Here is a 17,841-nt window from a genome sequence, read left to right as displayed (position 1 = left end):
TTTGTATAGACTAGGTCTCCCTATTATTGCCCAGCCTGGTCTCAAACTCCTGGGCTCAGGTTATCCTCCTGCCTTGGCCTCCCTAAGTGCTGGAATTATAGGGATGAGTCACCATGCCTAGCCTGGAATTTTATGTTCTTTTGAACTCATCTGGGCATTTAAAGGATGTTTGTTATATTATATTTAGAATTTCTAGGTGTTTTGTTACAGGAGGAATTTTCAGATGTTTCATCAGACAAAAGTAACGAAAGTTTTAAGAGTTTCAATTTGATTTTAAAAACATTTATGGATAAACAGTATCCTGGGATCCAGGGATTACCAGGATAACTAAGACTTTAAGAAGCTCACAGTCTAGTTGAGCAGACAGATAAGGAAATAATGACCAGTGCTAAATGAAATGATCAACAAATGGACATACAGGAAAGAAGTTGTGGCAAGACAGATGGAAGAAAGTTGCTTTTATTTCATAGGATTGCCACTGTTAAGTGCTTTTTAAAGGTCTGTCATTTGTGTTTCTAAAAGTATTGGTACCCTATCAGACTTGATTTAAGTCAAGGACTGTATTTCATGCTTCATCATAACACTGTCTGATATGGTTCATGTATTACCTAAGGGGCCTAAATTAAAAACAATAAACTGAGACTTGGGCTTCTGGGAAGATGAAGTAGATATACTTTTTCATATTCATTTCACTAAGTAAAACTAAAACTGCTGGGCATTATATATAAGACAAACATAAGAAGACCCTGAAAGGTGTTGAGAAGAAGCAGACTAACTAGGGACTTTGGGGCCTGAGAAGTGGTGAGTTCCATGTGTTTTCTTTTTAAAAAATTAATATTATTTTAAATTGATAAATCATAATTATATACATTTATGGAGTACAATGTGATGTTTTGACATATGTATACAATGTGGAATGATTAAATCAAGCTAATTAACATGCCCATCACTAATTTTTTTGTGGTGAGAAATTTGAAACTTGCTATCTTAGCTATTTTGAAATATATAATACATTATAGTCACCCTGCCATGCAATAGATTCTCCACTTATGCCACGAAGGCTGAATGGGGAGCCTAGACTTCCATCCTCATCAGGGTATTAGAAGGTGCTTCAACCCCATGCCAGGTTAAGGAGGCCGAGTAGTGAGGGCTTGCGACTCTCATCCCCACCCACAGTAATTAGTTCCTCATTCTCTTAGAGACCATGTGAGGAGCTTGGATATCTATCTTCCCGTGGCAATGATGAGACACTGTTTTCCCTCCCTACTGGGGTAGTGTCAGAGACCTACTGGAGAGTCAGGATTTTCACCACTGGCCGGAGATACCATGGCCACACCCCTTGGGTGTCAGTGGAAACCAGATGAAATAATAAAGCAATTGTTCCCCTCTCAGACAAAGCAGTGGCCTAGTAGGGAGAGGGAGCTCCCATCTCAGCCCAGCAGTTAATCAAGAGCCTCTTCTCTCCCTGGCTTCCCAACAGAGGCCAAGGAGGAACCTAGACTTCTACGAGTACCTGGCAGTAATGAGGTGGTACTCAGGGACCCGTGGGACTATAACAAAAGATCTAAGTGTCTTGTTATTGGTGTCCCCCAGAAGGAGAGGAGGAAGAGAGCAGGGCTGAAAAGTACTTGATAAAATAATGGCAAAAAACTTCTAAATTTGTTAAAAAACAAAATAAAAACAAACTCAACAATTCCCTAACTAAAAACAACAAACACACAGATTCAAGAAGCTGAGCCAACCTCAAAATATGTGATTTTTTAAGTTATTTTTTTTTTTCCCAAGAGACAGGGTCTTGCTCTGTTGCCCAGGCTGGAGTGCAGTGGTGCAATCCTAGCTCACTGCAGCCTCGAACTCCTGGGTTTAAGCAATCCTCCTGCCTCAATCTCCCAAGCAGCTGGGACTACAGGTATATATCACAATGCCTGGATAATTTTTATTTTATTTTTTAGAGATGGGGTATCTCTATGATACCCAGTCTGGTCTTGAACTCCTGGCCTCAAGCGATCCTCCCACCTCAACCTCCCAAGTATCTGGGATTACAGGCATGAGCCCTGCTCAAACATGTTAAACCCAAAGAAATTCACATTAAGACAAACTATAGCCAAACTTCTGAAAACTAAAGACATAGGAAAATCTTGAAGTAGTGAGAGACAAACAACATCTTACCTATGGGGGAAAACAATTCAAATGATAAAGGATTTTTCATTAAAAAAAATGTGAAAGGCAGAGGAAGTGGCATGACATTTTTCAAATTCTGAAAGAAAATAATTGTCAACCTAGAATTTTATATATAGTAAATACATCCTTTAGGGACAAAATAAATATCAAGACATTTTTAGGTGAAGGAAACCTAAGAGACTATATTTCCAGGAGACCTACCCTAAAAAATGGCTAAAGAAAGTTCTCTAAACAGAAAGGAAATGATGAAAAAAGGGATCATGGAACATCAGGAAGGAAGAAAGAGCAATGGAAATGCGTATAAATATGGGAGGACACAACACATTTTCCTTCTCGAGTTTTCTAAACTATGTATTATGATTAAGGCAAAATCATAACACTGTCTGATATGGTTCTAAATGCATAGAGACAAAATATTAAAGACAGCCAGGCATGGTGGCTCACACCTGTAATCCCAGCACTTTGGGAGGCTGAGGTGGGTGGATCACCTGAGGTCAGGAGTTTGAGACCGGCCTGGCCAACATGGTGAAACCTTGTCTCTATTAAAAATATAAAAATCAGCCATGCGTAGTGGCAGCGCCTGTAATCCCACCTACTTGGGAGGCTGAGGCAGAAGAATTGCTTGAACTCGAGAGACAGAGGTTGCAGTGAGCCAAGACTGTGCCACTGCACTCCAGCCTGGGAAACAGGAGCAAAACTCTGGCTCAAAAAAAACAAAACAAAACAAAACTATATATATATACACATATATATATATATAAAATACATATATATTATATACCAATTATATTTTAAATGGGTCAGGGTAAAGGCATTCTTATGAGTTGAATTTTTCACCTCTAAAAAAGATATGTTGAAGTCATAACTCTAGTACCTCAGAATGTTACCTAATTTGGAAATAAAGTCCTTGCAGATATAATTATTTAAGATGGGTTTATATTAGAGTAGGGTGGGCCCTACTCCAATATGACTGGTGTCCTTATAAGAAGATAGCTATGTGAAGACACAGAGACATGGGGAGAATGCCATGTGACAAAGGCAAAGACTGGAGTGATGCAGCTATAAGTCAAGGAATGCCAAAGCTTGCCATCAAACTACTAGAAGCTAGGAAGAGAGGTAAGAATTTCCCAACTGGTCTCAGAGGGAGCATGGCCCTGAGACATTTTCATCTGGGACTTCTAGCCTCTAGAACTGTGATACAATACATTTTAGTTATTTAAAGCCACCTAGCTTGTGGTACTTTGTCATGGTGGCTCTAGGAAATGAATACAGACACATGAAAGGGAGGTAAGTTTTCTGTACTTTACTGGAACTGGTAAAATGCTGATTAACATTAGACTCTGATAGGGTATGTATATATAAAGTAATACTGAGAGCAGCCACTAAAAAAGCAATACAAAGAGAAACATAAGCACTATAGACACACTAATAGCGGGCAGATCGCAAGGTCAGGAGATCGAGACCATCCTGGCTAACACAGTGAAACCCCGTCTCTACTAAAAATACAAAAAATTAGCTGGGCGCGGTGGCAGGTGCCTGTAGTCGCAGCTACTCAGGAGGCTGAGGCAGGAGAATGGCATGAACCCGGGAGGCGGAGTTTGCAGTAGGCCGAGATCGCGCCACTGCACTCCAGCCTGGGCGACAGAGCGAGACTCCGTCTCAAAAAAAAAAAAAAAAAAAGAAAAAGAAAAAGAAAAAGTTTAAGTAACTCACAGGCAGGAAAAAGCATACAAAACAAAAAACCAGAGAGAACAAATAGAAAACAAAAAATAAAATGGCGGTTAAGTTCTAATATATTAATAATTACATTAATATAAATGATCTAAATACACCAATTAAAAGAAATTGGAAGAGTGGATTAAAAACATGACTCAAACTAATTCAACTATATAATGTCTAAAGGAAATGCATTTCAAATATAACAATATGATCAGGTTGAAACTAAAAGGATGAAAAAAGATATGCCACACAAACATTAATCAAAAGAATGCTATGCTAATATGGATATATTAATCAGATAAATTAGACTTCAGAGCAAAGAAAATTACCAGAGAGGAACATTACATAATGACAAAAAGGCCAATCCACCAAGAAGATATAGCAATTCTAAATGTCTGTATATCAAACAATAGACCTGCAAAATGTGTGAAGCAAAAACTGATAGAATGAAGGAGAAATAGTCAAGTCCAAAATCATGTTTGGAGACTTCAATATTTTTCTGTCATCAACTGACAGAACAACTAGATAGAGAATCAACAATGATATAGAATAACTTAAAAATGCCATTGAGCATTAAATAGCTAAGTCGATGGGCTTGGAGCACAAACACTGCACATTTCAAAGAAAGGACTGGCTCTTGACTGGCTCCTGGGAGATAACTTCTGAGACCTTAGAAAATCCTGCCCAATAAGAGTGTCTTTATATACTTGACACTTTGGGCCATGCCAGATAGTTTATGCAACTAACGTGATTTATAGGAAACACCTATTTTTATTTGCCTGGGGTCTTGGGCCATGCTGTATCAGTTTGACCTTTAGGTAACAAACCTTAACTATGAGTATAACAGCTTTGCTGAGTTCTGTGAATCCTAGTGAATCATCAGACCTGAGGGTCGTCATGGGGAACACTGACAAAACCATCAACCAACAGGATCTAACTGAAATATGTAGAAGATTTTATCAAACAATAGCAGAATACATATTCTTTTCAAACAAACATGGAACATATGCCAAGATATCCTTGGCATAAATATCCTTGGTATAATCTGATCCATAATACAAACCTCAACAAATTTAAGAAAAATGAAATCATGCAGAGTGTGTTCTCTGACCACAATGAAATCAAACAAGAAATCAAGAATGACAATAGGAAAATCTCCAAACACTTGAATGTGAAACAACATACACCTAAATAATCCGTGGGTCAAAGAGGAAGTCTCAAGAGAAATTTTAAAAAATACACTGAAGTGAATAAAAATGAAATACAACATACAAAAAGCTGTGGGACACTGCTAAAGCAGTGCTGAGAGGAAAATTTATAGCACTAAATGCTCATTAGGAAATAGGAAAATCTGAAATAAAAATTTAAGCTTCCATCTCAAGAACCTTGAAAAAGGAAATGAAAATAAACCCACAACAAGCAAAAGGAAGAAAATATAAAGAACAGAAATCAATGAAATTGAAAAATGAAAAATGGAGAAAATCAATCAAACAAAAGTCTGGTTTTTAAAAAGATCAATAAAATTTGAGACACTTCTAACAAGGCTGACCAAAAAAGAAAGACAGAAGACTATCACATTACCAATATTAGGAATGAAACAGATTATCACTACAAGCCCTCTCAACATTAAGAGGAAAACAAGGGAATATTGTAACCAGTGCTACACACGTAAATTTTGATGACTTAGATGAAATGAACCAATGCCTCAAGAAACACAAACTACCACAATTCACCCAAAATCAATCATTTGAATAGCTGCATGTCTTCAACAAGAGTGGAAGAAAAAAGAAAAATGTGAATAACTGTATGACTATTAAAGAAGCTGAACCTGTAATTTTATTTTTCTGCATATGTTTAAACATTTTATTATGTTAAAATATTCATAAAGTTTAACTTTTTAACCCTTTTAAAGTATATAGATCTGTAGCATTAAGTACATTCACATTGTTGTGCAACCCTTACCACTGTCTATCTCCAGAACTTTTTCCATCTTCCCAAACTGCACTTTGTACCCATAAAACAATAACTCTCCAATGCCTTCCCCAGCGAACCCCCTCATCCTACTCCCCACCAGGCCCTGACCACCATTTTATTTGTGTCTCTATGAAGTTGGCTACTCTAGGAACCTCATATAAGTGGACTCATGTAGTATTTGTCCTCTTGTGACTGGCTTATTTCACTTAGCCTAATGTCTAATAGGTACATCCGTGGTGTAACAGGTGTCAGAATTTCCTTTAGTTTTAAAATGTGTAATTTTAAAATGCCCCAAAAAACAGATTTCCAGGCCCAGATGGTTTCACTAGAGAATTCTACCAAACATTTAAAGAAGAATTAACACTGATTGTACACAATTTATTCCAGAAAACAGAAGGGAGCAACATTTCCCAATTCATTTAATGAAATGTATAGTATCCTGATGCCAAAACCAGAAAAAGACAGGACAAAAAGTAAAAACTACAAACCAGTATCCTTCATGAATACAGATACAAAAATCCTTAACAAAATATTAACAAGTGAAGAATTCAGAATATATAAAAAGAATTACATATTATAACTAGTAAGGTTTATCCCAGGATATAAGGCTGGATCAATATTCCCATATCAATTAATATAATCCACCTTATTAATAGACTACAGAATAAAACAGTATGATAAAATCAATTGATACTGAAAAAGCGTTTGACAAAATCCAACACCCGTTCATGATAAAGAAAATTAGTAACAATGTATTATAGGTCCATCTATGATAATGAAAGTTACGATAAAAATAAAGAATAGAGGATATAGTGTGTCTCCTCTGATATTCATATGTTAGAGTCCTAACCCCCTGTACTTTAGAATGTGACTATTTACAGATAGGTTCTTTAAAGAGATAATTAAGTTAAAATGGGGTCATTAGGGTAGACCCTAATCCAATATAACTGGTGTCCTTTATCAGAAAAGGAGATTAGGACACACACACACAGAAATCAGACCCAGGCATGCACAGAGAAAAGACCAAATGACCACCTTCTCTCTATGTTCTCTGTGTGGCCAATTGCATGCCAAAGAGCGGGGTGTCAGAAGACACCAAACCTGCTGACACCCTAGTCTCAGACTTCTAGCCTCCAGAACTGTGAGAAAATAAGTTTGTTGGTTAAGCCACCCAATCTAATGGTATTTTATTATATGTGGCAGCCCTATCAAACTAGTATAGAGGGCAAATTCCTCAACCTAATAAAGAACATCTATAAAAAACATACAGCTAACATTTAACTTGATGAAAGGTTAAATGCTTTTCCCCTAAAATTGAGAACAAGGCAAGGAGATCTGCTGTCACCACCCTTACTCAACATAGTCTTGGAAGTTCTAGTCAGGGCAATAAGGCAAAAAGGAACTAAAAAGCACACACATCAGGAACGAGGATATACACTATTTCTATTTGCAACAAATCTTAAAAACAAATCTACAGGGCCGGGCACATTGGCTCACGCCTGTAATCCCAGCACTTTGGGAGGCTGAGGCGGGCAGATCACGTGGTCAGGAGTTTGAAACCAGCCTAGCCAACATAGTGAAATCCCGTCTCTACTAAAAATACAGAAAAATTAGCTGGGCATAGTGGCAGGCGCCTGTAATCCAAGCTACTCGGGAGGCTGAGGCAGGAGAATCACTTGAACCTGGGAGGCGGAGGCTGCAGTAAGCCAAGATCGTGCCATTGCACTCCAGCCCGGAAGACAGTGCAAGACTCCGTCTCAAAAAAAGCAAAAAACAAAACAAAACAAAACAAATCTACAAAAAAAACTTTCCTAGAACTGACTTCAACAAGGTGGCAGAATAAAAGATAATCAACTGTGTATCTATATAATAGCAATGAACATGTGGATACTAAAATTTAAAAATACAATATCACAACTGCTTAAAAAATTGAAAACTACAAAATGCTGATGAAATAAATTAAAGATCTAAATAAATCAAGAGACATACTGTGTTCATGGATTGGAAGACTCAACATAGTAAAGATGTCAACTCTGCAAATTGATATGCATATTTAATGTAATTCCTGTAATTCCTAAAATCTCAACAAGATTTTAGATTTAGACAATATTATTCTAAACTTTATATGGAAAGGCAAAGGAATCTGAATAGCTAGAGCAATTTTGAAAAAGAAGAATGAAGTGGGAGGAATCAGTCTGTATGATTTGAAGACATATGGCCACAGTAATCAAGACTGTGTGGTATTGGTGGAGGGGGAGACATCAATCAATCAATGGGACATAACCGAGATCCCTAAAACAGACCCACACAAATCTACCCAAATAATTTTTGACAAAAGTGCAAAAGCAATTCAATGGAGAAAGGATAGTCTTTTCAACCAATGGGTCTTAGAACAGTTGGACATCCACATGTGAAAAACAGAACCTCACCCTATGCCTCACACCTTATACAAAATGAGCTGAAAATAAACCACAGACTTAAATGTAAAATGTAAAACTATACAATCTTTTAGAAAAAAAACATAGGAACAAATCTTTGGGATCTATAGGTAGGTATAGAGTTCTTAGACTTGACACCAAAAACATAATCCATAAAAGTGATAAATTTGACCTCACTGAAATTAAAAATGTTTGCTCATTGAAAGAGAGGATGAAAATTTATAGATTGGGAGAAAGAATTCACAAATCACATATTTAATAAAGAATTAGAATCTCACAACTCAACTGTAAAAACAATAGAAACTGTCCTTATTATCTCTTATAAAAAAAGAGAAACCAGGCAAAGACATGAGCAGAAATTTTACCAGGGAGAATACATATACATATGGCAAATAAGCACATGGAAGGTATGTTCAACATGATTAGCCATTAGGGAAATGCAAATTTGAAAAAACTTCATTAAAAATACTGACACTACCAAATTCTGGTGAGGATGGAGAGAAACTGGATCACACATATATTACTGGTGGGAATGTAAAAGTGGTGGAGCTACTCTGGAAAACAACTCAGCAGTTTTGAGGAAAACTAAACATGAATTACTACAAAACCTAGCAATTTCACTCTGGGCATTTATTCCAGAGAAGTGAAAACTTGTGTTCCCATAAAAACCTGCATTACAATTGTTCATAGCAGCTTTATTCATGATTGCCCAAAACTGGAAACAATCCAGATGTTACCCAACGGGCGAATGGTTAAACTGTGGTACATCTATACCATGGAATACTATTCAGCAATAGAAAGGAATGAATTATTGACACACTCAACAACTTGGATTAATCGCCAGATAATTATGCTGAGTTCAAAAAGCCAATCTCAAAGGTTATATATATGATACCATTTATATAACATTCTTGAAATGACAAAAACAGAAATGCAGAACAGATAAGTGATCACCAGAGGTTAAGGACAGGGAGTGAGGAGTGAGGTGGGGCAGGAGGGAAGTAGGTCTGGTTATAAAAGGGCAACATAGACATCCTTCTGGTGATGGAAATGTTTTGTATCTTGACTGTATTCATATCAAGCCTTGGTTTTGATATTGTAATATAGTTTTGTGAGATGTTACAAATGGAGGAGATTGGTAAAGGATACTGGGATCTATTGTTTTTTACAAATGTATGCATTTCTACAGTTATCTAGAAACTAAAAGTTTAATAAAAAAGAGAAAAAAGAACAAATCCACAAATCATACTACTTATTTATTGAACACCTGTTGTGTGGCCAGGCCCTATTTAGGGTAATCTCATGAATGTTATTTCTTATTTAATTTTCATGAACGCCTAAAGATTATACCCATTTCCCAAAAAATCTTTCATGAAATACTAATTCTTTGTGACATTAGCAGCCTTCCTTGGAGGTACTATGTAAAAGGAATTCCCTAGTCAAGTAGGTTTAAGAAAGACAAAAACAAATTTTTTTTTAACTGTAAGATTTTTAAAGTCTCTAATATCTAATGGATTTTATAAATATTCAAAATGAGGCCATCATAGACAGCTCTCTTTAATTTTCGCATGTCTTTAATTTTGGAACCCTAGTTTTCACATGATGCCCATTAGCAACTTGTCTGAAGACCCAGTATTCCTTATAATATAACAATAAATGTTGGGTTATAGTTTTCTTGCAACATCTCTACTGAAGTGAGCTTTTATGTGTTATTTTGATTTAGGCTATAGATTTACTGTTATAGGTCTGAATATACTTCAATCATAGTGCAGATGATCCAAACTACTTACCATGTAACAATATAAATAGATCGAAGTACTAATGTAAAGACCAACATTCCATACATGACCTAAATAGGAACAGAAAATGAGGTTAGTACAATCATTATTCTTTGGCAAAGGAAGTCTATTTTGCCTACCAAAATAGCCTTCCCAATTAAATGTAAATATTTATTATCCTTCATTACATTTTAAAGAATAGAATTTTAAAAAATGTGTTAAATCACTAAATCATGCTAACTTCTGAGGAAAAGTTAAGAGCCTGCTTAACTTTATTAAATAACCAGTATCAGAAGTCCTATATCAATTTTAATTCTGAATGGATCCTTGAAATTTTAAATATCTGCTGAAACCTGAACAAATGCTGTAATTTTGCCTCATACTCTTTAGCTCTTCTCTTTAGCTTTGCTTTCAGCAAATACAGTAATTGTGCTTCCCACTTTACAATAGTATAAACCTGAATTCTTTTAACTCTTCTAAATGCCTCTGCATTCATATGCATCCTCCCCTGGCATTCTTTCTCATCCCTTGTCTCCAAAAAAGGTGCCCACTTCTTGACTAAGGTTAATCCATTTTCCTGTGTTCTTTATTCTATATGTTCCCACATCTTCCTAGTGTTGGCTCTTCTTTCTTTTCTGTATTGAGTATTAGATGAGTATTAGTACCTGGAAAATTGAACCTAGTGGGAAAATATGATTTAGCAAATACATATAAAGCCAATAGTTGGGAAAGCACCAGCCAGATCAAGAAGTAAATCCTTGTTAACCCCCCAGAAGTGCTGCATGTGTGTCTTCCCAGTCCAACCCTCTCCCTTCCTTCTTAGAGGAAACCACTCTCCTGACTTATATAATAAACATTGTTTTGCTTTTCTTTACATAATTACTAACTTAAACTAGTCATCTACAAATGCATTCCTAAGTAATAATAATACTGTTTGCTTTTGAGTTATAATAGAATTTTGATTAAGTTTTATTTTATTATTCTTATTTCTTTTGAGGCAGGGTCTTTTGTTGTCTAGGCTGGAGTGCAGTGGCATGATCAGAGCTCACTGCAGCCTTGATCTCCTAGGCTCAAGCCATCCTCTTGCCTCAGCCTCCCAAGTAGCTGGGACTAGAGGTGTGCGTAACCACATCCTGGCTAATTTTTTTTTCTTTTTAGTATAGACGAGGTCTCACTATGTTGCCCAGGCTGGTCTCAATCTTATGTGGATGAGGGTACAAAAGAAGCTGTGTATATGAATAGCTCTGGGTCTTCTGATGAGATGAAGAGGCTACATCTGCTATAACTCTCACCCTGTATCCTTCTATAAAGCTGAGTAAACATAGTATTAGATTAAAGTTTATTAGGGTCTCATTGCCAGCTTAAATCCATAACCACAGCTATACTGCTACAAATGGTGGACAAGAAAGGCATAATCCCTATACTCACAGCAATTACAGTCTAGTAAAGGGAGAGAGAAGTAACCAGGCAATTATAATATAGTATTATAACTCTATGGCAGGAACTGTACAGAGTACTTTATAAACACATAGGAAGGCCACCTAATCCAGACTTATACAGTAGAAAGTCTTTCTGGAGGATATGGTGTTTAAAATTTTATACCTGAAGCTCATGTAGCAGTTACCTTAAAAGAAAGTGGAAGAGAGTTATTGTCACATCTTATATTCTAGAGACAAGGAGGAAAAAAAGATCCTTATAGTATATCGTTGGAATATAGAAAAGGAAAAATGGAGTCAGAGACCAGAGGTCAAATCTGGCTTTTCAAGTCATGTTAAGGAGCTGGACTTTATATAACAGTAACAGAGGCCAGATGTGGTGGCTCACACCTGTAATCCCAGCACTTTGGGAGGCCGAGGCAGGTGGATCACTTGAGGTCAGGAGCTTGAGACCAGCCTGACCAACATGGTGAAACCCATCTCTACTAAAAATGCAAAAATTAGCCAGGTGTGATGGCAAATGCCTGTAATCCCGGCTACTTGGGGGGCTGAGGCACAAGAATTGCTTGAATCCAGGAGGCGGAGGTTGCAGTGAGCTAAGATTGCACCACTGCACTCCAGCCTGGGCGACAGAGCAAGACTCTGTCTCAGGGAAAAGAAAAAAAAAAAAAAAAAGGCTGGGTGGGGTGGCTCACGCCTGTAATCCCAGCACTTTGGGAGGCCGAGGTGGGTGGATCACCTGAGGTTAGGAGTTCGAGACCAGACTGGCCAACATGGTGAATCCCCGTCTTTACTAAAAAATACAAAAAATTAGCTGAGCGTGGTGATGGGTGCCAGTAATCCCAGCTACTTGGGAGGCTGAGGCAGGAGAATTGCTTGAACCCGAGAGGCGGAGGTTGCAGTGAGCCAAGATTGCGCTATTGCACTCCAGCCTGGGCAACAAGAGCAAGACTCCGTCTCAAAAAAAAAAAAAAAAAAAAAAAAGGAAAAATAATGGAAAGCCAATGAAGGTTTCACCAATAGATAACATGGTCAGACTCATGTATTAGAAAGATGTCCCTGTTGTGCTGAGTGGAGAAAGAGAGGGAGGTGAGACTGACAGGAAACAGACCAATGATAACGTGTTGCAGTAATCCAAGTGAGAGACAGAGACCTGAACTAGGTTAATATCAGGGGAGATGCAGAGAAGTGGCCAGATTAGAGAGGGATTTAGAGTTCAGACTAATCATTAATTTGAATGGAAGTTAGAGAGGGGGAAAGACAAGGATGATGGCCTGGTTTGTGGTATGGACAGTTACGTGCATGGCAAAATTAATTATTGGATTAGAGAATATATGAAGAGAAGAAAGACTAGGGAGAAAAGTAGTGAGTTCACTTCTGCATATACGTTCAGAGTTTGATGTGCCAGCGAGATATCTAAGTAGAGACCTCTAGCAGAAGTTGGATACCTAGGTCTATAGTTTAAAAGAAAAATCACAGCTGAAGAAATAGAACTGTCAGCATATAGGAGTCAAAGGGAATGAATTTCCCAGGGAATATGTTGAGCATATGAAATGATGGATTAGGAAAGAACCTATGCCTTGGCAACATCATGGGACTTTTTCACATTAACTTTCTTCTCTCCAGAGCACCCCTACCCCATACTTTTGATGCTCCCCACTGCTGGTGGCCTACCTAGTATTCATTCTCTCCTTCCGACTATATAGAAACTGATTTTATCTGGCTGGCAGCACGTTCAGCTATGTAAGTTTGATTTCTCAACTTATAGAGGTTTTTTTTTTTTTAAATAAAAGGAAGACAGAATATATACTTTTCTGCTCCTTATAATTTTTATCTAACAATACGTATATTTTTATAGTGAAATTTTATCTTTCTATATTTAATAGTCATTTTCAGTCTCCAAACGCCAAAGGCTATAAAAATATTATTAGTGTTTTCTCTCTACTAAAGCAACTAATAAAAGTTAAATCAGGATAACACAGAGAAGGATGGGCTGTAATTTTAGACAGAGTTGTTAGGTAAGGCCTCTCTGCTAAGTTAACATTTAAGCAGAGACCTGAATGAAGTGAGGATATAAACCATGTAGATAGCTGGGGTACTAGGATCCTAGGCAGTGGCAACAATGAGTGCCAAAGTCCTAAAGTGGAAACATGCTTGTTGTGTTTGAAATATAAAGCAAGACTCAGTGTGACTGGAGAGAGTGAAGAAGGGGCAAGTGGAAGGACATCCCCGTAACCTAACATGGTTTTTCTTTTTTATAGTAGTTATCACCTTCTGGCATGTATGTATACTGTATAAATTTACTTGTTACATCTATAGTGTATTGTTTCATATCATCCTATAGCACTGGTTTTTTAAAAATCCTTTCTCAATGGACTAGGGCAACAGAAATCAAACTTGTCTCTTTCCTTGGCTTTTTACTTCCTTCCTCCAGCCCCTAGATAGCCTTTCAATGATCTTTCTAAAATGAGAATCTGATTCGGTCATACTGCAGCTTAAAACCCTTTAATGGCTCCTGACTGCTTATAATTTTAAGCACAGTATAAAGGGCTCCTCATGACCTAACCACCTCACCGTAATCCAAACCCATCTCCTATAGCTAGGGCCAGCCGTACCAAATATTTATAGTATACCAATGCTTTTAAAACTTTTCTACGAAATACTCCTAATAGCAAAGGAAGGGTGACTTATTCCCGATGGACAGAGATGGGAGAGGCACACTGAAAACACAAACTTCTTTAAAGTTTCTTACTTCATCCTAAAAATTCATGTGGTCATTGTATTCAGTTCTGTAACATATTTGTATTTGTTTTAACTTTAAAAAGTTTAATCCCAGCTGGACATGATGGCACATGCCTGTAATCCCAGCACTTTGGGATGCCAAGGCGGGCAGATCACTTGAGGTCAGAAGTTGGAGACCAGCCTGGCGAACATGAAAAAACCTTGTCTTTACTGGAAAGTACAAAAATTAGGCCAGGTGCGGTGGCTCATGCCTGTAATCCCAGCACTTTGGGAGGCCAGGTGGGCAGATCACTTGAGGTCAGGAGTTCAAGACCAGCCTGGCCAACATGGCGATACTCCGTTTCTACTAAAAATACAAAAATTAGCCGGGCGTGATGGTACACACCTGTAGTCCCAGCTACCTGGGAGGCTGAGGCATAAGAAAAATGAACCCGGGAGGTGGAGGTTCCAGTGAGCCGAGATTGCGCCATTGCACGCCTGCCTGGGTGACAGAGTGAGACTCCTTATCAAAAAAAAAAAAAAAAAAAAGTTTAATCCCTACAATATAGTTGAATAAAATAAATGTTATAGGAAAACAGGAATGTTCAGATGCAGTCAGTGATTTTGTAAACACCTCAGCACGCTACCACAAATTCCTGGGTGAACTTGTACTCCTGTTTCATGTGCAAGACTTACCAATTCACACTTGTGTACCTTAACACAGGGATCCCCATCCCCCAGACTGGTACAGGTCTGCAGCCTTTTAGGAACTGGGCTGCACAGCAGGAGGTGAGCTGCAGGCAAGTGAGCATTATCACCTGAGCTCTGCCTCTTATCAAATCAGCAGTGGCATTAGATTCTCATAGGAGCGCAAACACTATTGCGAACTGCACATACAAGGAATCTAGGTTGTGTGCTCTTTATGAGAATCTAATGCCTGATGATATGAGGTGGAATCCCAAAACCATCCCCTGGCTGTCCGTGGAAAAATTGTCTTCCACGAAACCAGTCTCTGGTGCCAAAAAGGTTGGGGACTGCTGCCTTAACACATGCTTCTCTATAGATGGAATAGCCTTTCTCTACTTCTCTGCCTGTGACATCTTGTTCATCTTCAGGACTCTCCTGAAGCCCCTCTATGAGTCATCTAAGTAGACAGAGCATACCCTTCTCTATATTACCACTGCTTTTACATATTTATCACAAGACTTATATACTGCAATTATTTTTTACAAGTCTGTATTACTGATTAAACAATGATCTTCTTGAGATTAGTGGCCATCTTATTTGCCTATGTATATTAACGTTAGTTAACATTTATTGAGTGTTTACTATGTGACAAGGGTTTTATACACATTATTTCATTCAATCCTCAAACTTAGGAGGTTATTATAGAGATAGGGTATAAGTTCCTTGAGGGCAGGGCTTGTTATTTTATTCACTAGTGTATGTATCTCTTGTGCCTAGTACAGTGCCTGGAACATTGAAGGCACTTAAAAAGGGTTTGTTCAGGCTGGGCACAGTGGCTCACACCTGTAACCCTGCCTGAGCTTCACCGAGGCAGGGGCTGAGGTGAGCAGATTGCTTGAGCTCAGGACTTTTGAGACCTGCTGGGCAACATGGTAAAACCCATCTCTACAAAAGATGCAAAACAGCCTGTTGTGGTGTGTGCCTGTAATCCCAGCTACTTGGGAGGCTGAGGTGGGAGGACTGCTCGAGCCCAGGAGGTCAAGGCTGTAGTGAGCTGTGATTGAGCCACTGCACTCCAGCCTGGGTGACAGGGCCAGGCTCTATTTCAAAAAAAAGGTGGGGAGATTGTTGAACAATGAGGAAACCGAAGCTCAGAGAGGTTAACTAACTTGTCCAGGGTGTACAGTTAGTAAGTGGAGGAGACTAGATTTTAAATTCAGGTCTGCTTGACTGTATGTAGATCATAAAGTCTTTGTTTTGCTGACTGTCTCCAGATTCCAGCTCAGAATTTGGTACAGAGAAGGCAGACAGTAGACATCTGTTGAATGAATGAATGTCTTTTACCTTTAGATTGCTTATTTGCATCACTCTAGCATTCCCTTATTTCTTCATTTCTGTATCCTGATTTTTAATCTCTAGGCCTAGGACACAAGCCACAGTGGGCATGGATAGACCTAGCTTTTATCCTGCTTCTCTTCTTATCAATAAATATTACTGCTATACACAGAGAAGAAAATCTTTATTAGTGGAAAAACACATGGATATTGCATTGGGGCAGTTACTTATTAAGAGATATTACATAGTGTCAAATAGTTCTAAAACACAAAATGAAAAATAGATGGTCATAAAACTTGTAAAAATTAACCCAGAATTTCCAAATTTTATATTTTTGTGGTCATTATTTTTCTTTCTTAGTAAAGGCAAACAAGAAGTTTATAAAAACTGAGGTATTTATACAAATTAACTTCATTTATTTATTATTATTTTAAGAGATATGTTGCCTGGGCTGGAGTGCAGTGGCACAATCATAGTTCACTGCAGCCTCAAACTCCTGGGCTCAAGGGATCCTCCTTCCTCAGCTTCCTGAGTAACTAGGAATACAGGCATGTTCTACCACCCCGATTAATTTTTTTTCTTTTTCTTTTTTTTGCTACGTTTCCCAGGTTAGTCTCGAACTCCTGGCTTCAAGCAATCCTCCCACCTCAGCCTCCCAAAGGACTGAGATTATAGGCGTAAGCCGCTGTGCCTGGCCAACTTTGTTTTTTATACTGTCAATAAAACTTTCTAAATAAAATAGTAATTACATAATGGCATCATTTCAAGTTACAATAAACAAGAAAGTGAGGTGTCTTTTCTTTTCTTTTTTTTTTTTTTTGAGACAGAGTCTCATTCTGTTGCCCAGGCTGGAGTGCAGTGGTGCAATCCTGGCTGACTGCAACCTCTGCCTCCTGGGTTCAAGCGATTCTCCTGCCTCAGCCTCCCAAGTAGTTGGGATTACAGGTGCACGCCACCATGCCCGGGTAATTTTTGTATTTTTAGTAGAGATGGGGTTTCACCATGTTGGCCAGGCTGGTCTCGAACTCCTGACCTCAAGTGATCCGCCTGCCTTGGCCTCCCAAAGTGCTGGGATTACAGGTGTGAGCCACCATGCCCGGCCGTGAGGATGTCTTTTCTGTAGCATTTACTTTAGTTCATCTACCTGCAGCTGATCTGGAGAAAAGCAGGCATAATAATGTGGTTATAGAATATATTTGAAAAGCCAGGTTCCAGTTAGATGATTATTGTATAGCTTGAATTGTAAAAGTTACAAGAACATTAGTAAATGTTTATATAAGCACAAAATATTTTAAAACTCTTGTACTTCTGAAAAGCGTGCTTATTTATTCATTTTTGTTTGGTAGTTTGTTAAAAGAATGGTGAAAAGGAGTCAAACAAATCTGGGTTATAATCCTGGCTCTCCCCCTTAATAACTGTGTCACCCTGGGGCAAATTACTTAATATTTCTGAGCTCATTTTCCTTGAAATGTATATAATGATTCCCAATTAGTAGGACTGTTGGTGAGATTAGAAGTTTGTGTAGTAGTGAGCATAGTACCAGGCACATGGCAACACTCAAAGGCCTGCTTC

The 17,841-nt window shown here is 38.1% G+C and overlaps 1 protein-coding gene across 3 annotated transcripts in view; it reads right to left on the bottom strand.

The window, feature by feature from the left end:
* ACER3 (alkaline ceramidase 3) overlaps window positions 1–17,841 on the bottom strand; it is a 163,331-nt gene that overhangs the window by 19,451 nt on the left and 126,039 nt on the right. For all 3 annotated transcript variants that reach the window (XM_032166983.2, XM_058446689.1, XM_058446688.1), the window contains exon 7: window positions 10,103–10,161. In XM_032166983.2, coding sequence (XP_032022874.1) covers window positions 10,103–10,161 — 59 coding nt within the window. The remainder of the gene's footprint in view (window positions 1–10,102; window positions 10,162–17,841) is intronic.

The sequence above is a fragment of the Hylobates moloch genome, unplaced genomic scaffold (assembly GCF_009828535.3).
Source record: "Hylobates moloch isolate HMO894 unplaced genomic scaffold, HMol_V3 SCAFFOLD_11, whole genome shotgun sequence".
NCBI lineage: Eukaryota > Metazoa > Chordata > Mammalia > Primates > Hylobatidae > Hylobates > Hylobates moloch.
This window is presented reverse-complemented; position numbering and strand designations above follow the sequence as displayed.